Genomic DNA, 21,659 nt, shown 5'->3' with positions numbered 1-21,659 from the left:
ATCATGGCACTTACCTTGTCTATGATTTAAAGTGCTTTCCGTTTAAAGTAAGGACATTTTCCTAAACCCAACCATACAACTATCATTATTACTCTTAAGAGTAATAGGTAGACTTCTTCAATTGTCCTAATAATTTATTTGAATATTCCTCACTAAATCTAGTCTACCCTACGTTCAGGTATTTCATTTGGTTATAGATACCCTGCCTGGAACTCTGAAACCGTAAAGTAATTCAACAGTGACTCGGTTCTGTTATGTAGAAAAGAGAAAATTTCTGAGGTCAGTAACATTCAAGAAAATGGATGACGGCCAGGAAAGCCTCGATAGTGTAACTATCTCAAAATGCTTTTGACCAGACAAGCTCATGGAGGCCTGAACTGTTTTCATTCATCTACACAGACCCAGTGGTGGAGGCCCAAAAATGTGAGCCTTTTCTTCGTTGACCAAAGGTCAGACAGTTGGAACTTAACTCTATTCCTTCAAGGTTATTTCGTTTCTACTTCAAAGATGCCACCTAGATTTAGGTCAGAGAGTTCAGCGCTCTCAAGGTTATTGTCAACAGGTGTGGCTAATAGCCGGACCTTGTATTTCAGGAATAGAGAAGTAGATATGTTTCTACCTCAAATAAAAGTCTAAGGATCCTACTATAGGGGTCCAGTTCCTTTATGGAGATAACATTGGATTCCATCCAGGGAGTGGTTTGCCAATAGAATGTTTTAGTCTGGGGTGTGTGACTTGTTTTGGTCTAGCAACAGAATGTTTATGGATGTATCCTGCAATATTCAACTGGTCTGCTCATTTCCTTGTATCATGTTAATGCAGTTTTTATTTTTATTTATTTATTTTTTGTCTTACTCCTACCTTTTGGGGTCAGGGTTATTTTAAGCAATTGGAAATTAAACACGGGCAATTTCAGTATTCACTGGAACTTCCTCCTGGTACTATTCTATATGTTTCTGTTTCATTATTTTTAAATGCATCTTTGTATTACTTACTATATTTCTAAATTCCAGTGCCCCTACTCTGGCAAGAGGTATTTTTGTCGAGGCTGCTCCCTGACACCCACTGTGCAGCTACATAGAGTACGGAATGTCTGTTGCGTGCAGTTGACCTCAGCTTGCTCAGCTCCTCTAGTGAGGAAGAGTCAAGGTAGAAGAGAGCCCCATGGTCTCAATCCCCTAACACTTTCACTCTTACTGCTGTTTACTGTGACTGCAAAACATCAACATCATCAACAACAAATAAAACCAATCCCACCCTAAGCCCCACAAGAACTGAAACCAAAGAACCCAAACCCAAACTAAGCCTTAACTTCTGTGTGTCTTCTTTCACATGCCGCCTGGCACTGAACTGGCACATTGGTCACTCTGGGCTGCCCTGAAACCAGCCAGAAACAGCCTGAACTACTTGGGCTATCAAGAAAGTATACTTTCTCCCCCCCCCCCAGCCCTCCCACTGTACAACTCTTTGCATTCTTCATATTTCTCTTTATACATACATCTCAGCAGCTGATATAATTTGTTATAGCATATGTTTAGAGTCATTTATGAACAAAAAGATAACATTAAAAGTCAATCCACAGAAAGTAGCAAAAAGATGTACAAACCAAAGCTCATTAGCTTCATGGTTTTATTTTTCTAAGAAATTTCACGTGGGGCTATATATTAGGCTTCATTTGTGGGTTTGCAGACTGGAGAGATGAAGTGAATGTCACAGATGTTATAAGTTTGAGTTTCTCAAAGCAGTTTGTATAATTAGATGAAATTTTCATTATAGAATTGGCTTGGATAAGAACCACAGTGGTAAGAATACAAGATCAGTTTATGCATTAGGCAATGAGTCACAATAGCAAGCTGAACGGACGTTTGTCTCACAGATGCGGAGTAGCAAAGGGGTCAGTGCAGAGTCCTCACCTTTATTCATGAGCTGAAAGCACAGGGAACCTTAATAAAGCTGCAGGTGTGGAGTCACAGGGGATTGACACAGGGACAGCAAAGGAAAATGTGAATTAGGGTAAAAATATTACAAATACAAACATTCATTCAGTGTAGGGTCATGATATTCCTTACCCAGCAATAACGTTTAATAAATTGATCCATCAATATAATCATGTGTCTCCTTTCCACAACATTACAGTTGGGAGTGAAAGTTAATTCTTGGCTGAAGGCCTCCTTTTCTACATCATTTCAGTGAGTGATGTGAACTCTTCTAGATCTTAGTCTTCTTGCAGCTCTTGCAATGCATGTCGGCCTGCAACGCTACTCTAGAGACCTGCCCTGGCTCTTCTCCAAAGACCCTTCCTTCACCGTCAGAAAAGCCACCCGATTCGGGACAGCAACACAGCAAGCGGAGCAAACAGACACTGGGCATCAGAACGAGTGTGTGGGGAGCAGAGACCCACGGAGGACGGCTGCAGTGGACTGGGCGAGAAGACCGGGTGGGACGTGGTGAGAGGATGAGAGGCAGGACCAGAGCCTCTGAAGTTCCCAGGAGTCTGCATTTTATTCTAAACAAATGCGAAAATACTGTGGAATTTTAACTGGTAGGGTTTTAGGGTCTGAGTAAGTGAACTCTATATAGGCCATTGAAACTGATTTCCACTTGGCTCAAACAGAGATAGGCTAATGACGCCACCTCCCTCTGTTCTTTGTCATTTCTTATTTCTTCTGGCAGGAAGATGCTGTTTTCATTTTAACCACACACAGTAGTCTAATAAAACTCACTTTTTCTTTTAATTAAAAAGTTAGTGTGTCTCTGTGTGTGAATGAGCGCGCACGTGTACACAAACACACACAAACACACGCACACACATGCACACATCATGGTGGTATATAGAGGTTAGAGGCCAACCCTGTGGCGTTGTTTCTCTCCTTCTACCTTCCATGGGTTCTAGGGATTGAACTCAGGTCATCAGGCCTCTGAGCATCTCATTAGCCAAAACTCAGCTTCCCCAGACACAATCCTCATGTGAGCACGCAGTAGGCAGGAATCAGGAAAGCATAGGAAATTCACTAATTTAAGCTTAAAGATCAATGGACCATGAGTCAGTCTGTGGAGAGATGCGGGCACAAAGCTGCTCTCTGAGTCGATCTTATATAGCTTATCCAGGCGTTCTAGAAGTCTTCTGGCTTGGCAGAAAGCTGCAATCCATTCCCACAAAAGAATTCCTTTCAAGTGTCAAAGGTGCTAAAGGGTACTAGGGAAGGAAGATCTGTGATAACTTGATAACCCGAGTAGTATTTCTCATTTAATATACTAAAGCACAGCAGAGACGAGAATGACTACCAACGATTATCAATGGCATCACATGCTTTCGTAAAAATAATAAAACTTGGTCATCGTTTTGTGACAGAAGTAGAAAGTCACCTTTGCTACAAAATCAAAGCATCTTAACGGACAAACGAGACCATCCGTGACAGTGAGCGAAAACAGTCAAACAAAGAAAAAAAGCGCAGAGGAAGTCCCTCCTTTTCTCCCACGCCCTGTCAAATTTGGCAGCGCTGGGGATTAAGCCCAAGCTTTCACACATGCTTGGCAAGCACACTGTACCCCTGAGACGTGCCCACACTCCTCGCAGGAAAACTTACTGGATGATGTCTTACTCCCCCAACCACGAGATTTAATCTGACTAATATTTCACCTTCATAAAAGATATCAGTATCTCCCACCCTTTCTGACGCTGCAGAGAGTGTCAATAACCATCTGCTTGCTGCAAGGGATGGTGAGTCTCATCGGGCAGCTTTTGGAAAGTGAGGAAGGGACAACAGACAGAATATCTTAAAGATGGACTAGATCCAGGGGTGGTGCACACCTATAATAACAACACGGGATAGGTGAGCGAAGGGAACTGTGAGCTCAATAAAGTCTATGGCAAGACCTCTCACGCCTGTCGGCCAAGCAAAGAACTAAAACATAAAAAATGTATTAATCATTTACAAGAAGCATACTATCATCATAAAAAGGTAGACGGATGTATAGGATAATATGAAAATAGAAAAATTAAAGATATGAGAAAGTTAAAAAGCCAGTATTCTGTCTTCAATAAACATATAAAAAAATCTAGCTTAGGTAAAAATAGAGGAAATTAATAGTGAATTAAATTTAATAGGAAATTAAAACTGAATAGGTAGCGTTGAGTGACGTAAAATGTCCATTTGTCTGACCACATTCAGAAGAGAGTTATCAGCATGGTGTGTCTCAGGATAGCGCTATCTGCCCGAGATGGGATTGGCTGGGTCATCCACAGCCCCACCTTCCTCTAGTAGATAGAGAAACTCTGAAAGCACAGTCTTCAAATTTTAAAAGAAAATAGAAGCAGCGTAGGTCCAAGGGAATAAAATTCCTATCTACTGCTGATCTAAGAAAATAATAAATCAGAATTTCTTTTAAAAATTCCCAATGAAAACCCATTTCTATTTCCTTACATATGTATTTATGTTCTTTTCTAACAAATGTCAATTTAAAAACAAGACATTTGCTTAGGAAGAGAGACCAGACTTGATAGAGGATGCTTGGGGTTAGAAAACAGTCCGAGTTGCGCCCCTTCCTATTGGCTCACTAAAAGCCACAACTGCACGCATCCCGTATTCCCTGACACCTCTGACCTTGTCTGTACATCAGAATAGCAACAATAACATAGCTTTCCCAAGTCCACACAGTGAATGTGCATGTGAAGATGACTTGTAAATTCTAGTCATCAGAGGAAAAAGCTCAAAATGGTAAACTTAGGAGGCAGATAAATACTGTTTGGGTTCTGAACTCATAATTAATTCAATGGCCACTCGTGCTAACTCAGTCTATGCTGGACTGTTACTAACCACGTTCTATTCACCAGGAAATGCCATCCTATGCTGATTTTGGGAACATTTATTCCAGATGCAGTACTAGAACTTACAAGGTTCTACAAAGACAGGCATCAGGTGAGAAAGCTATAGAAGCATATTTATGTTTTAATTTAGGGAGATTGATAGACAATTATATTATCTTTTACTAAAAATCTGTAAAAACTACAAAGAAAAGTGGCCTGGGAAGGAAAACTCTTCTCACTGGGAGACACGAAATTTCATTTTGTTGCTTTCTTGTGGAGTGAGGTGAGATATATGAAAGAGGTTTAAAAATAAGACACACTTTCTCTCCAGAGGACTAAACTGCTATGCAGGCTAAACTTTTCATAAATTATTTAGAGTTGTCACAGCTGCCATTTATAATAGTTATTAGAAAACCCTTCTCTGGCCTAGAGAGATGGCTCAGTCATTAAAGACGAGGCATGCAACCAAAGGTCTAAGAAGCATCCTTCCTACACTCATGGGCACCCCCTCCTTCCAGCTGAGTGACGCTATGTCTTCCTTCTGAGTTCCAGGACAGCCAGAGACACACAGAGAAACCCTCTGAAAAAAATCAAAACCAACCAACCAACCAACCAAAAACAAGAAGGAGGGCAGGTACACAGTAAGCTCTGGTTCAGGGAAAGGAAGCTCCATTTTCAGGCATATTAAACTTAAAATGCTGATGATAAATCATCATAGAAACACTAGATAAAGGAAAATTTAGAACTGGGTCCAGAAGCGAGCAGGACGGATCAGATGGATGGCTACTCACTCTGCTTACTTCCCATCAGCACCAGCCAGGCCTTCAGTGTGGGAGAGCCATCATGGAGGCGCATGCACTGACTGGGGACATCAGCCCAGCCGGATAAGAGCCAGAATAACGAACAAAGATCTAGGGAAAAGCCTTTTTACTGGAAGCTAGGGGAGGGGGTGTAGGCTACTAAGATCCTCCAGAACCTTCCCTAACTCTGTAGTTCCTTCAGAATTTTTTTCTCCCATAAATGTATACTATTGATTAAAACATCTTTTTATACATGAGAGGTATCTTGTAATTATTGCCAACTCTCTAAGAAGGACCAGCCATACTAACTTGGAACTTCCACATGATGGAGCAGGAAATGGGGAGATTGCAAATTTGATCTGTCTTCCTGCTTCTAGGTCAGACTCTCTCACGTTGTATTGATGGTCTCTGTAAATCTCTGAAGGCATGCGGGATGCCGAGCAAACGCCTACGAAAGCAACGACTTCATTTTCATCTCTTTCCTCACCACCAGAATGACCTCCCAGTGCGGACAGACCTACTGAAAGGCTGGTGCTCAGGAATCGTTAGCATCTTTCTGAATCTCCAAGTAGGTTTGCTCTTTCCTAGAATCGGACAGCCTTAAAATGCCTTTTCCACACTTGCTACCTTCACTGTCTTCTTCCTGCGACACTGACGGGTGAAGAGTCCACATTATTATCGTGCAGCCAGCTCCAGTTCAGCACCATCTCCCTGCATCAGCCTGCCTCAGCTCGCCAGTTCAGATGGTTCAGTCTTCCGCTTTCCCAGACACACCTGGAATCTTCGGGTCCAAATACATCTCTCTTGATGTCTTTACAACTTGCCGCCTTTCTACATCCTAATACTTAACACACTATATTGTTATTTTTGTACTGACTAATACTTCCCGAATGCCAAGTATTATTCTAAGAGTATTACATGCAGTGCTTCGCCTAATCCTCAAAATTCTATAAGCCACTCTGCATCATGTGTTACTAAGACATATATGTGGATTTTTATCTGTACACTCTTACGATATGAGCTATACCTTGGATTCTTTGCCTAACTACTGTATAAAGTGGGGATTCTACACATGACAGTAGTTTAATTTTCATTTGTATTTTGTCCTTTGAGGTGTTTCTTGAGAACACAGCAAAGATAATTAAATTCACAGTCTCCTTATAATGTATTTAATAAGATCTAAAGATAAAGGAAAACTTATAAGAAACTGCTAAAGGATAATTAGCCAATTGCAAATAATAGTCAAGATCAAATCATAAATAGGAAAGTGTTTTAAAATAAAATTAACATTTAAAATGCACAGCTAACTTACAAGGATAAAACTTTTATGCTTTTTATATGCTGTTATCATTTTTTAAAGAATAAAGATGCTGAGGTTTTCAGATTTGCTTGCTTGTGGATAAAACAAAATAAGAAAGGCTACTATGGTGATTGAGCCAGGCACGTAATTCATAACAGAGAATGAAGGAAATGCTAGCACAGAGCACATTCCAGTGAAAAGAAGACAAGGAAAAACAGGCTAGCCAATTCAATTTGGATTAGCTGAGTGCGTTTCTCCCACAGTGTGTGCTAAGCATCTAGAATTACGTGAAGGTATGTAGATGTCTTTTCAGGTTGGGGATAACTCGGGAAACAGAGGCAAGGGCTCTCTCTGCATTTCTAGTGAATACTTCAGTCAAGAGAATACAATTTTCTGTTTCACGACACGTACGTGGAGTCTCTTATCTTGTGCATGCCTTCAAATCTCCTTACGTAAAGGTGGAAAAAGGGACGAACAAGACTGACTTTTGTCTGTACTTCTAACACAGCAGTCACACTTTCGAGCTCTTACCAGTTTCTGCTTCTGAAGCTCCTCTCTGAGGACCCTGTCTTCCGGTAACACATCACACAACAAGAAATAGTTGTCCTGTTCTTCTGTGGAGACAGTAAAACAGCAGATGAGAAAATGAAAATTCCAGGAATATTTACTTCTTTAAAATCGTGTGGCTATGAAGGGGTGGAAAGGGGGCTCAGTCAGTGAAGTGCTAGCTAGGACCTTGACTTGGAGCCTCCCCGGGGTGCTGGGTTCCTTGGTTTTGCTGGCCAGCTAGTTATGCAACTGACAAGCTACAGGCTCAGTGAAAGACTTGCCCTCAAAAGATAAAGGGTGGTAGAGGCCAACATCATCTTGTAGCTTACACTGTGTGTGTGTGTGTGTGTATGCCCATTAGTATCTGGTATAAAGTTCTGATGTAGATTTAGTAAAGCAAAATTAAAAACATCAGTTTAATTTCAGCTACCATGCAAGTGAGAGCAAGTGTAATTTATGGGAGTGAGATTATTTGTATGAGTTTTGATTTTCATGGATAGTCAACTCACGCTCTTACCAAATGGAGCTGTGGAATTAATTCTTATCACGCTGCAAAAATCTGTGATGGGCTGTTCAGTGAACCTTTTCCTCCAATATAAAATATACCTAAGAAATGATATTCAGAAGGATGATGAGACTCAATATACAATTCTTAAATGATAGGATCATACAAGAATGTCTAATTACACCACATTAAAAAGCAGATGTTAACTGAACTGCTAGAGAAGATGTGAAGAGAAAGGCAGTGGGACATTGCAGATATGAGATATATATTTAATAAAACCACACTATTCTATAAAGGCATGAAATGAGTAAACCTTACAACTTTGCCATTCATTAAATAGGTATGTAAGAAAGTCAAAATGAGTTTCTTTTGGTTGTTTGTTTGAGACAGGCTCTCTATAGCACAGAAGAGCCTTGAACATGCTATGTTATTGAGGCTAGCCTTGAATTCCTCATCATTGGGCCTTCACCTTCTAAATTCTGGGGTTACAAGCAAATGCTACCACACATAGTTAAGGTGAATTATTTTATTGTGACAATGAAGTTTTCTAAATAACTTTATAGTTGACATGTAATGAAAATGTAAGAATTAGGGGGTCAGAGCAGTTTAGAGCACTGTATGCTCTTCCAGAGGATCCTGGTTTGAGTCCCAGGACCCACATCTTGGCTCACAAGTATCTGTAACTCTAGTCATGGGATATGATGCTCTTTCCTGGCCTCTGTAGGCACCAGGCATTCTTGCGGTACACAGATACACGTATAGGGAAACCATCCATCCATAACACATAATAATAAATAAATCTAAAGACAATGTGAGAATCAGATAGGCTTACGACACCCAAGAAGATGAAGAGAAGACTGAGCGGTCATCTTCAGTAAACTGAATATCAGCATACAGTCAACATCTGGACAATTAGGCAGGCGTCTAAATGCCCACACTGTGCCGAAAATAAATGAAATGTAGCCTTTGGAAAAAAGCTGAGCTAACATTTCATATTTAATGAGCAGAGTTAGAAGAAGTAGCATATGGGCTAAACTTAAAAGCAAATCAGAACCCAGTCACGTACATGTGCGGGAAGAAAGTAAATGACACGATTCAGCCAAGCTGCTCGTCCTTCCATGCATCTATTATAACAAGATGAATATAGTGCCACCTCATAGACCGGAGGGCACCAACAGGAGAATGTGGTCTTCCTCAGGACGAGCAAGAGATGGGAAGACTGACAGTATTGCTGACAGTTTATTGGAGTATACAAATTACAGATAAGAAAAGCAAGTTACACCAAAGACACAAAGCTTTGTTTAAAAAAAAAAAAGGGTGGGATTTACTGAAATACTGGAAGACCATAGAAAGGGTAGGATCTGGACATTTAAATGGCTTGATACAGCATCTAGCAATGGTCTGCCAAAGTCAACGCTGCGAGAATGTGGGTGAGTCTGTGGGGACGTCTGTGGGTTTCTCTAATCAGCAGCTCCCCACATCTGTGTCCTTCTACTCTTCTTTCAGCATATTTGTCACCTCATGGTGTTCTGGAGGCAGGGGAGTGCCAGATTAGAAAAGAGTCTATTGAGAGAGATCAAAGGAAAAGAGAAGCATGACACGAGCTGGCAAGTAAACAAAAATGGCCAACAGAAGACGGGGATGCACAGGGAAAGAAGCCATGAGCAGTAAGACAGAAGCGCATATTTAGTTCTTGTTCCTTGTGTCTAGCAACCCTGGGAATCTAATGTGCAGGAGGAGAAGCATTCCTTACAGAATAATTCTAACTTTATCCACAGATCAGAAAATGACAATGTTAAGCTCTAGCTCAGCTTGAATTACAAAGACTGCACAAGTGGCTAACCCACTCGCTTCCATATGCCTTAGATGCAAAAGGGATTGTATACCCCTCAAAGTAGCTAAGAGAAATGCATCTACAAAAGAGACAAAGCATCATTTCCTTGGCCAACTTCAGCACTTTCCATTCCTTGGTATTATTCTACACAGCTATTCCTGTTCTCTCTATTAGTTAACTACCCTGTCCTGGAAAAGAGGGGGTGGGAGAGGAGAAAAAGAAAAGGAAAGAAGCTCAGGGCTGGGCAGGTGCCTCAGTCAGTAAAATATTTGTCACACAGACCTGAGCTTCGATACCTTATACACACATAAAAGCTGTGCACCCGAATCTGTAAGCCTCAGTGCTAGAGGTGGTGATGGGTGCATAGACACAGACAGATACCTGGGACTTACTGATCAGACAGTCTAGCTGAATCAATGAGCTCCATGTTTACTGAGAAACCCTATCTCAAAATATGAGGTGAAGACCAATGAGCAAAGACACCTTATGTTGACCTTTGGCCTCTACACAACATAGATGCACATACATGTGCACACAAATACAGACACAAAGACAGACAGACAGACATACAGACATACACACACACACACAGGCAAGAGGCTGGGGAATGTTCTGCTTAGCCTATCTTCCACTGCAAAGTTGTGACATGGATAAAGGAATATAATAGAACTTGTGTTAGAGATGTCAAGAATAGGACAAGAATTGTTATTCAAACTGAAATATACAGATATTCATGCTCATGAATATACAAATCTAGATATGGCAGGACCAGGTGCCTGTGGCAGTTGACCTTTCAAGAGAGAACCACAAACCACCATACAACTTACACGCATGGGTGCATGCTCCACATCACACAGTGGCTTCATAGCTACGTGCATTCAGTCCAAGCTTACATCTGAGTTTAGAAATGTCATAAACACATAGTAGTATCTTTGCAATTTTTAACCAGACTCAGGGGTATCCATTTATTTATTTTCTTGTGGTAATTAGAGGCACAAAGAGGAACTGTATTCAATTGACAGCTTAGCGACAGCAAGTCTTAACACACACTTCTTGGGGGATACAACTTTCAAAGTTATATGACTATGTAGTACTTCTTGTCTTCATTTTTCCTACTTCTCTAGTTTAGCCAAGGTTACAGTTATAGCTACTCAATATATAAAAGGTTTTATGAAATACATGGTATGAATTCTTTATTGAGAGGACAGTCATGATTGCATTTCGACACTCTATTAAAAAGTTATAAAAATAATTGATAAGTAATCAACAAATACTTTTGTTGAAAAGAATTTCAAATCACATCCCATGAAACATACAAGGACACCTTTGTGGCTGCATCTTGCCTGCTCTGGCCTGTACTTTAGTTTGTACACCTACTGATAAAAGCATGACGGGTTGAAATATGGTTATTATCCAAGGAGCACTGAATGAATGGAACATAGGAAATTACAGAGTTAACATTTATCCTTTGGCACAATTTTATCTACCAAAGAAAGCCAGAAAATAGCTCACTCTAAATAAATGTTAAATGGCCTCAAAGGGGAGATTTTCAGTTTTGTTTTGTTTTATTTCCTCTGCCTTAGAAAGTTTTATACTTACTATGTTTCAATAAAGAGTGTCAAGTATGTTTAATATGAAAGTTTATGGCTTACTTATTAGAACACAAGGTAAGGCTGGAATAGTGGTGTAACTCTGTAATCCTAGCATTTAAAAGCCCGTGGAAGAGGAATGTGAGCGAGGCCAGCCTGGGTTACGCAGAGAGCCTCTTGAAAAAAAAAATCAAACCCATCCCATGTCTTTTATTTAAAACCTTTCTGACTCATGCTTCTAAGGATCAGATTTTCTCTGAGCGAGAGGATCCATCCGTGTCAACCAAGATCTTCACTCTTGTTGCTTCTCCAGTCCTCTACGTTTCTTGTCTGAGGCTGGAGTAAGTTACACTGTGTTGAGAAGACTCTAACCGAACTGATCACATATGGTCAATGACTGTTTTGGAGATGAACTTTCGGTTCCATTAAATTAGGTTTTGTTTATATGGTAAACAGATGACTTTATAACAAAGAAAGCTAAGTAAAATAAGACATATTCTTTTAATAGTCCTGTCATAGTTACTTGGAGAAAAAGAGTTGGGAAATGTCTAGCTTAAGAAGTGTCTTAAATGAACAGATCTGAATACATCCTGAAAAAGTATTATATTTAGCAAAGATCCTATAATAGTCTAATAACAACTATTCTGACCACTTCTCTCTAAGATAAAAGTAAAGAATAACAAAGAGGAAAGCGATGCACAATGTGTTGGTCCTGAAAACATGCAAGAATTAGTTTAGGAGTTGGTGACACATGCCACTCACACTATGACCAGGCAACATCAAAGTCTAGTAAAAATAACCATATGCGATGGACATAGGCCCACATCACAGCAGGCATGCTGCACATACTCCATGCTGGCGCACACATGGTGGACATAGGATCCACATCACAGCAGGCATGCTGCACATAGCGCGCACACATGGTGGATATAGGATCCACATCACAGCAGACATGCTGCACATATTCCACGCCGGCGCACACATGGTGGGTATAGGATCCACGTGGACACAGCAGACATGCTGCACATAGCCGTGCTGGCGTCAGGCATTTGGGAAGCACATCAGAAACGAGGACAGCTGGACTACCCCTACTGGAATGCTGACTATTTCAACTTTAAACAAGCTGTCTTTCTAATAATCTAGATAGAGTGGAAACTTGAATGAAATTTTCTTGAAAATCTAATCTAATAAATAAATAAATGATAATTAGGTTTTCAGACTAGTATAAAGGCCACTGAAACATATATATATATATATATATATATATATATATATATATATATAAAGATATAGCTGCAAGACTGCAATTTCATCACTAATCAAAAGACAAAAAGTTTTGGCTCTCATCTGTCAGATGCACAGCACGTCACAGGCAGGTGCTAGTCTCACTTGACAAACAAGAGACCAGTGCTTGCATTAACCTGCCTGCTCCGCACCACAAGGCTAGGAGGCCCACATTACAGCCCAGGCTTGCCCTGTTTATTGCCATAGTCTCCACTGCTGATAATGCAGGTTGCTGCTTTAGAAGACCCATGGCAAGAATGAGGTTGCTGCCAGGCAATGACGCGGTGGCCTGAGAGACATTCTACACTGATATTATAATGCTGAGGCCACTTGTCACTTTCCAACGAAATGGAGCCTTTTTAGATTCTCCAAACTCTATGCTCTTGGTAATTACCAAGTCAGCAACTACTGCGAGGTCTCCTCAGTAGGAAATACATTTTTTAGTTAATCATGATTTAGATGCTCATCAATAAAAGATTGAAATAAAAATATCTAAAGAAAACCCCCTGAGCATGATCTTCCATATCTGTGTAGAGATTACTCTCTGTGTAAGATAGAAACCATCTTCCAGTCAAGAACAAATTTAGTTCTTTTAGAGACAAAACCAAAATTTACCTTTGGAAATCTGCAACCAGTTTCACATCAGCTATGACAATCTTATGCTCAATAATCATGTGCTTCAGAAGTCTGTCTTGTTCAGCCACAGGAAAATGCTCTTCACAGAGAACGCAAGGCACAGGTGGAGGCCCCGCCAAGGCGGTGGAACCGCCCGGGCTTTCTGGCAGGGAGAGCGGCTCCAGGATGCAATCTTCACTGTCTGGGAGAGGCCAAGAGAAGAAGAAAGAAATTGAAACCAAGCCTGATCTTCAGAGGGACGATTTCTTACCTTCTGCATTGAAGGAGTCTGAAGGCATTTTACATATTAAAAAAAGAAGAAAACCCAAAAACCAAAAACACAGCAGCAGAGAGAGCCTTGCTCTCGTTTAAACACAGCTACGGCCATACTGCAAAAGACCTTGGAGCCATGCGCTTTGCTTGAATGGGGGAAACCCATTTGTTGGAGTAGCTGTAGAAGTTTTCTTCTTGGGTCCTGGCTGGTGGTGAATTCAGAGTACTAGGAAGTGGAAACAGCAACAGCTGGCGTGGTGTCCCAGTGACCACATGACTTAGTAAGTAAGCATACAGCCCATGCCAGGCTCTTTCTAATACATCTGAAAACTTCCTCATTTCTAGTCCCATGCCATGTACAAAGAACACACTTCCTACACTGGCTTGAAAGAGCTTGTGCTAAGTGGCCAAGTAGCACTCTCTATGTTATGTCTGTCATTTGCTCATTACACAGCCATGTGTCACAGCAAGGCTTTTGTGAGCCAAGTGTTAGACGCTCAGTACATACACAGTAAACACTTTCCTCGCCCCACGCTTCCTTTTTCTTATGTTGCTCAGTGTCTTCACGGGCTTTAGTGTCTCTGTGTCTCTGATTTCAGGGTGTGACACTCAGGCGGTTGTGCCTGGACCTCTCTTTAGTCTGCCACGGTGGAACCCTGGGCCTGCCATCTTATTCCAGTTCTTAAGTAGGCAGTAACTGGGAATGGAAACTAGGGTTCAGCCTTTGCATTTGAGAAGGAAAGGAACTTTCCTCAGCGAGAGATAACTGCTGGGCTGGGTGCTAGGAGGCTGAGGCAGGAGGACTGTAGTGGCATTTCATTTGTATTTTAAGCAATAAAGCTTACGTGAAGATCAGAGAATAAAACAGCCCCACTGGTCAATTTTACAGACCAGGCAGTGGTAACACGCACCTTCAATCCCAGTTGCCACACTAGTTGTCATAGAAACTGGGCAGTGCATGCCTTTAATCCTAGTCCTAGAGAGGAATATAAGACAGGAGGAGACAGCTCTCAGTCTCATTCTAAGATTCCCAGAGACAAGATCACCATTTCATACTGAGGTCGAGGTAAGAGCCAGTGGCTGGCTGTTTTGCTTTTCGGATCTTCAAGTTGAACCCCAATTTTTCTCTCTGAGTTTTTATTAATTGTGCTTCAGAGGATCTGAAGTTCAAATTGTGCTGGGACAACAGAGTGAGTTCAAAGCCAGCCTGGGCAAACTAATGAGACCCTGCCTCAAAATAAAAGGTAAGATGAGGGTCGGAGACACAGTTTAGTGATAGAAAGCTAACTTAACACATGTGAGCACTACTGTCAATCCCCAGTATTAAAAAAGAGAGCTATTCTGCAGATGAATTTCAGAATTAGGTTAATACCAATATTTTTCTGCTGCATTTTATTTCTTATTTTTACTCTTACCTTATTACTTAAGCATTCTTAACTGAGTAATACTAAATGTCACTGGTACACAGTTGATCATGGCCCAGATCAGCTCAATCACATAGACGGAGGCATTGATCCACCACCATGAAACCCTGACTCAGTACTTATGACAGCAGGTCTTCTGTGCAGTCTTGCTCGGTGTGTCTTCTCAGACGAGCTCACAGTTTGTTACGAGCTACAGCTAAGGTAACAGCATAAAGAGAAAGTGACAGAGGACATTCAGGGAAAGCCCGAAGCAGCATGGCTCAGAACAGGAGAGGGAAGGGTCCCATAGGAGATTTTTAGTGTACCATTCCCACACGCTCTAGTCGTATTAAAGTCTCCTAAATCAAGCTGCTTATATGTTCATAAAATTCTGTATTAGCACTAGAGAGGATGCTGAGTAAACACGACAGTAGGAGTGTGTTTAAAACATGCAAGCACTTTAGAGGAGCTGCTAATGAAGCCGCTGCTAGCAACCCTCTGCCAGCCGAGGGCAACAAGGATAGCATGTCCAGCGGGTACCGGTTACTGCAGATACTGCCCAAGCGCTCAGAATGAGAACTTCAGCACATGGCTTTAAAGAAGACATGGAATCTCCCCATCTCAATGCTTAGGGAACATCAGAGGGCCACACTGGACTGAAGAGGGGAGATGAGGCAGAGTGCTGAGAAACGCTGTCTTCTGGACCCCGAATGGCTGCTGCCCTCTTGGAACGAGAGGGTACCCACAGACAATCAAGCATGTGGATGAGGCCTCATAAGGCCCCACCCATAGCTGAGGTGCTGCCGGTGGAAGGACAGGTCAGTTGTCTTCAGGGGCGTGGCCACTGGTGGTCTTACACTTATTAGGACAGCACTAATGTACTTCATGGGTTATTAAAGAGAAAAAAAAAAGAGAAGAGGAGGAGGACATGAGGTTGAGAGTCATGGTGGGAGTGGTTCAGGGGTGGGCGTGGAAGAGAAGAGCTAGGGGAGAATATGATCAAAATACATTGCCTACATGCATGGAACTGTCCAAGGAGAAACGATCCCCAAGAAAACAGACATCTTAAGAAAAGGTAATGTTAGCAAATAGCACCTAACAGATACGTAGCAACAAGCCCTGCTTAAATTCTTCCAAAATTTGATTGGAATATTTGCAAATTCCTTTGTCTGACCAGAGAAAACAAGCACACAGTAAGAGCCTCCATCACCAGCAGCAGCGGCAGGAGCGAAACAAGCATTCCCCACTGGTCACCAGCAATGCTCTCTGGCATTCCTCCTTCCCAGTGTGTCAATTCCTAAAGTCACTGAGATCCCATCCTCCACGCGACAGAACCGAGACAGGAGGAGTGAAGGTAGTATTTTATGAACAGTTCACACTGAACTCAAGTATCACATTATTCTGCTCCTAGGACCAAAGGCAGTTTCCAACTTGCATTCTCCTTTACCACCTACACCCAGGGCTGTTTTGGATTTGTAGGTATTTATAAGCCACTTTGAATTTCTGTGCATTCTCCGGTGTCCTGACACCACCTCTCCCGGCAGTTCTCGTACCATGCTCAGGATCCCACATTTTCTTCCATGACTGTTCTTAGCCCACCCACCCCACCCCCCAAGATTTCCTGTAAACTCTGGTCTTCTGTGGCTCCCTTTCTTCCCTTTATATAGCTAATGCCCAGCTTTTCTTTTCCTCAAGTGATTCCTGAATGAACAGACACAAAATTCACATGTACTGAAACATGTCATGGCAAAGGAACAGAGTGAAATCATAGATGTGAAAATTTTATGTCTGAGGAACCTATGGTTTAGGAATTACTGAGTATGGGAACTGGAGCTACTATATAAAAGACTCAACAGAACTTTTAAATAGGATTTTCCCTCTCTCCTTAAGATACGGCTGTAAGGCATCTTCTTAATCAGTGATGGATGGGGAGGGCCCAGCCCACTGTGGGTGGGGTCATCCCTGGGCTGCTGGTCCTGGGTCTATAATAAAGGAGGCTGAGCAAGCCAGGGGAAGCAAGTCAGCAAACAGCCCCCCTCCATGGTTTCTGCATCAGGTTCTGCCTCCAGGCTCCTGTCCTGTTTGAGGTCCTGTCCTAGCTTCCTCCACCATGATGGACTTGTCGTGCAAATGTAAGCCAAACAAACCCTTTCCTCCCCTGCTTGCTTTGGCCCCAGTGTTGCATTGCAGCAATAGAACCCCTGGCTAAGACAAGGCCCCTGTAAGAACAGAAGTTTTAGTCAACGATTTCAGAATCCAACACAAAGAGGACAGAAAAGGTTTGGTGTTAGGATAGGGTGGGTGGTTTGGTCACAGAAGGTCCAGATGGTTGGTAGACACGAAGCAGAAACTGGTCTCTGTGTGCTGGGTCTGAACGGTCCAGTTTGCCGGCCTCTGCAATCCATGGTTCCCTTTGGGCTTGACCTTCCATCCCTTCATGTCCCACTGCTGTAATCAATGACTTACACACACATCTATCTCCATGACTATGTTGGTCTGTGAACTCAGGGTCAAGGGATTATTTTTATATGTCTGGTGTAGACTGCAGTGGCTGGAACAAAGTCGGTATTTGACAAATGTTTGTTAAATGAAGACATGAAAGAATGAACAACAGGCCAGAGGTCCTTTGAACTAGAGCGCCAACGTTAAGTTTCTAGGAAAGTCCCATTTTAAGAAACACCTGTGCCTGCCTGGAATTAAGGGTAGACCAGCTGTATTTACAGCTTGGTCTTTCTTTAGAGCTGGGGCCTTGGCATAACAATGCCAATTAGTAATGACTGAAAATTGAAGTGAATTCTAAATTAGAAATGAACATTAGTCACTGTAGCAGTTACAATTTATCTGTTCTAATTTTGATGAGACAGGGTCTCCTTCCATAGTTCAGACTGACCTCAGTCCCTTGCCTATCCTTGATATGTTACATTTTATTGGAATTTAACTTTTCGATATTCTTCATGGAAGGATACATTACAGCAAAGAACATTTGGAATGCATAGTAAATTGACCACTCCAAGATACAGGAAGTTTATACGGAATAGTCCTGGGTCCTGACTACATGCTTCAGTTCAGAGCAAAAGTTCCTGAGTGTCACTTTCGGGGATGTCTTTTTCTTTTTGGTGCCGGGAATCAAACCCAGGGCCTTGTGTGTTAGAGATCTTAAAAAAAAAAAATACTGATTTCAAGTCCTGAGTTTACACAGAAGAAGAGCAGTAGCTGTCCCAAGTCTGCTCCCTGGAAACCAGCTCAGAACATTAGCAATGGGAATCACTTGAGCTCAGGGCGCATGTGCGCATCCTCAACACCTGAAAAGGCTACAAACAGGTGGCCAGTTAAAAGATAGTCTGTTTTCCCCCAGAGAGTGCCATCAAATACTAAGTGCTGGGTCAGCAGATGTCACTCCCTGTTAAAACAGCAGGTCTAACAGCTGGTTTATTCCAGCTGTAATGAGCAGTACAGCTACATTTTACAGCATGGTAAAAGACAAGAGATACAGCAAAGTACAACCCATTGTGGCAGTGGCTTCGAATCCTAAAAACAGAAGGGAGCTCTGCAAATCCAGCAAAAAAATTCGGCCAAAAGCACCTTAGAGATTCTGCTTGGGCCCCACGCTTGCTTCACCTGTATGCACAAACTAACATGCTGTCTGCTCTAGTTCTCACACGGAGTGATAACTGCTCAGACAAAATGTATGAAAAGAATAACTACAAAAGCCTTGCATCTCAAGGAAGCTGAATGCTGAGGACCTCATGCTGGGCATTGATGACCTTACTGAGTCTAGGAGGAGATCCCCGGAATGTCAAATGATTACTCTCTGAACGCGCATGTGAGCTGCCTTATGATTCTGTTAAAACAGCCTGATCCAGTAGCCATGGCAGCCATGGGACTGCGCCACGAAAGCCAAGTGCTATACTCTGAAATGTCATCTGCAGTGAGGCCACAGCCTACAACTAGGGCTATCTGACACATGTAAGAAGCCCCACAACCAAAACTCCAAACAATGAAACCAGATAAAACCGCCAGCCAAGGGACTTGATCAGATTCTGTTCCAAAGAAGATAAATTGCAACAGATTTATGGAAACGGCTCAATCTTACCAGGGAAATCAAAACCACAGTGAGATAAGATTTTAAACCTGCTATATGATGGCCACTAGGAAAAAAAAACAGTTTAAAGATTCCAGAAAACAGTGCAAACTCAATCACTAGCTCGGCAAAATGTGGCAGCGGCTAAGGGAACCAGGTTTGCTAGAGCAATTGTGGTGACAGCAGCGCACTGACCTCAGATGGCTACTGAGGTGCCCATTCTGTCCCAGAACAGGTCAAAAAAAAAAGGAAAAATATTCCAGAAAACATTGCAAATGGATTATTCACAGGACCCCTGCCTTCTTCTTGTGCTGATTCGTCCTGAAGAAGTGAAGACAGGATTTCAAAAGACGTATCTGTGCTGAAATGTGAAACATAACAGCAGAGACGTAGAAATAACCGAGCGAGGGATGGACAAATTCAGAACACTATTCAGCCTTAAAAACGGGTTAATTCAGGGCCTATGAGATGAGGTAGAAGGTAGGGCACTGTTGTGAACTTCATAACTGGAAGGAGAAAACCAACTCCCACGAAATGTCTTCTGAACCCCGTGTGTGGACAGTGGTACACACACACTGAGAAGTGGGGGGGAGTCCCATCATATGTTACAACATGGAGGATAACCCTTGAGGCATCATATATGAAATAAACCAGGGACAAAAAGAGAAGTGCTACACGGGTCTATTACACGTGGTGTCTACAGGCAGACACTCGCAGAAGCACACAGAGTGCTGCTGAGGGGCTGAGGAGTGGGAAGTGGGGTGTTGCGTTCCAGTGGGTCCAAGCATTAGGGACATAGACGCAAGTGTTGGGGACAGGTGCTGCACAACAATGCGCATACAGTTGCAGCGATGAGAGTTTAAATTTTGTTATGCGGGTAGATTTTATGCCATAGATTTTAAAACCACGTTAAAGAAAAGCCAAGTAAGTAAAGCTTAGAGGACTTCAGCCATTAACTGTATTTACTCACAATGACAGGGTTACTTCATCTTCCAGCCTGTCCCTATTATTCCTAATGCTCCTCTGGAAAAATTGTCAGAAGGGTTAAATGAAGAAGTTAATGGAAAGCAAAAGACATGGTCGCCACACACATGAACTCAATAAAAGTTAAATCTCTTGTTTGAAAGGCCAGCAAGCAAAGCTTTTTCAGGAGGCAGAGAGTTCCAGTGGGGTGTTCATTATCATGTGTGTGGCGACCATGTCTTTTGCTTTCCATTAACTTCTTCATTTAACCCTTCTGACAATTTTTCCAGAGGAGCATTAGGAATAATAGGGACAGGCTGGAAGATGAAGTAACCCTGTCATTGTGAGTAAATACAGTTAATGGCTGTAAAGACCATGAACAGGGCTGGAGAGATGGCTCAGCGGTTAAGAGCATTGCCTGCTCTTTCAAAGGTCCTGAGTTCAATTCCCGGCAACCACATGGTGGCTCACAACCATCTGTAATGAGGTCTGGTGCCCTATTCTGGCCTTCAGGCATACACACAGACAGAATATTGCATACATAATAAATAAAGAAATATTTAAAAAAAAAAAAAAGAAACCCTTTAAAAAAAAAAAAAAAAGACCATGAACAAAATCAGCCTGAGGAGGAGAGGGCTTATCTGCCTTCCATGTCCTCATCTCAGTCCATCATGGAGTGATGTCAGGGCAGGAACAGAGCAGAGGCCATGGAGGGTGCTGCTTATTGACTTGCTCCTCATGGCTTGCTCAGTCTGCTTCTTACACAACCCAGGTACACTTGGGTTGGCACTGCCCACATTAGGTTGGGCCCTCCCCCATCAGTCACTAATACTACACAGACTTGCAGGCCAGATTAATAGTTATTTTCCCTGCTGAGGTTCTGTCTTCCCAGATGACTCTGCTGTGTCAAGCTGACAAAAAATTAACCAGCATAATTTAGCTTCCTACAACAGAGAGGGGTCTTGAAAAGAAACTGCTCAAATGTTTTAACTATTCTTATTTCTACTGACAGTGAGCATGCTGCATGTATGAGATGCTGTGAGATACTGATGTATACACTAGAAATTCCTGTGGGCTAATTAAAGATGTAAATCCAAACAAAGGCAGCCTAGGCTCCTAGAACAAAACAAATTCCCTTGTCCACTAAAGTTCTGATTATATTGTTGGTACTAGATATTTCTGTAGCACATTATATTAAGAACTAAGGAAAAGCCCACAGTGTATTTAGTGTAGATATGAGAAAAGTGGAAAGATTTATAAGCTAGCCTCAAGAGATGAGGCCGACATGAGATAAGCTCCACCCATCCTAAACGCTGGGCTTGCAGAAATGGGGAACAGGTTTAATACTATCACTATGGAGAATTTACTAAGATACAACATAAAAACTAAATGTCCCGGTTACAGGCACAGAGTTACAAAGGGCTCTTGATCTGCTTATCCGAAATGGAGGCCTCACACATCCGGCCTCTGAGCTCTAACATGCTGACAGAAGTGGAGCATCAAGTTTCTAGTGAATTTAATTATTTTAAATCCCCATGTAGCCGGGCGGTGGTGGTGCACGCCTTTAATCCTAGCAATTGGGAGGCAGAGGCAGGCGGATCTCTATGAGTTCGAGACCAGCCTGGTCTACAAGAGCTAGTTCCAGGACAGGACAGG

At 42.1% G+C, this 21,659-nt stretch overlaps 1 protein-coding gene and 1 non-coding gene across 3 annotated transcripts in view; one reads left to right on the top strand and one right to left on the bottom strand.

The window, feature by feature from the left end:
- The window catches only part of Znf277 (zinc finger protein 277), a 99,280-nt gene that overhangs the window by 27,222 nt on the left and 50,399 nt on the right, over window positions 1-21,659 (bottom strand). For both annotated transcript variants that reach the window (XM_057782954.1, XM_057782955.1), the window contains exons 2-4: window positions 13,284-13,485; window positions 7,974-8,062; window positions 7,439-7,521 (exon numbers count right to left, since the gene is read on the bottom strand). In XM_057782954.1, coding sequence (XP_057638937.1) covers window positions 7,439-7,521; window positions 7,974-8,062; window positions 13,284-13,485 — 374 coding nt within the window. The remainder of the gene's footprint in view (window positions 1-7,438; window positions 7,522-7,973; window positions 8,063-13,283; window positions 13,486-21,659) is intronic.
- On the top strand, window positions 19,145-19,277 carry LOC130883170 (small nucleolar RNA SNORA66). The gene has a single exon (XR_009057883.1). It is a non-coding gene; the product is annotated as a small nucleolar RNA SNORA66 (small nucleolar RNA).

Source organism: Chionomys nivalis, chromosome 10, assembly GCF_950005125.1.
Source record: "Chionomys nivalis chromosome 10, mChiNiv1.1, whole genome shotgun sequence".
Classification (NCBI taxonomy): domain Eukaryota; kingdom Metazoa; phylum Chordata; class Mammalia; order Rodentia; family Cricetidae; genus Chionomys; species Chionomys nivalis.
The sequence above is the reverse complement of the archived record's forward strand: the minus strand, read 5'-3'. Positions and strand labels throughout refer to the sequence as shown.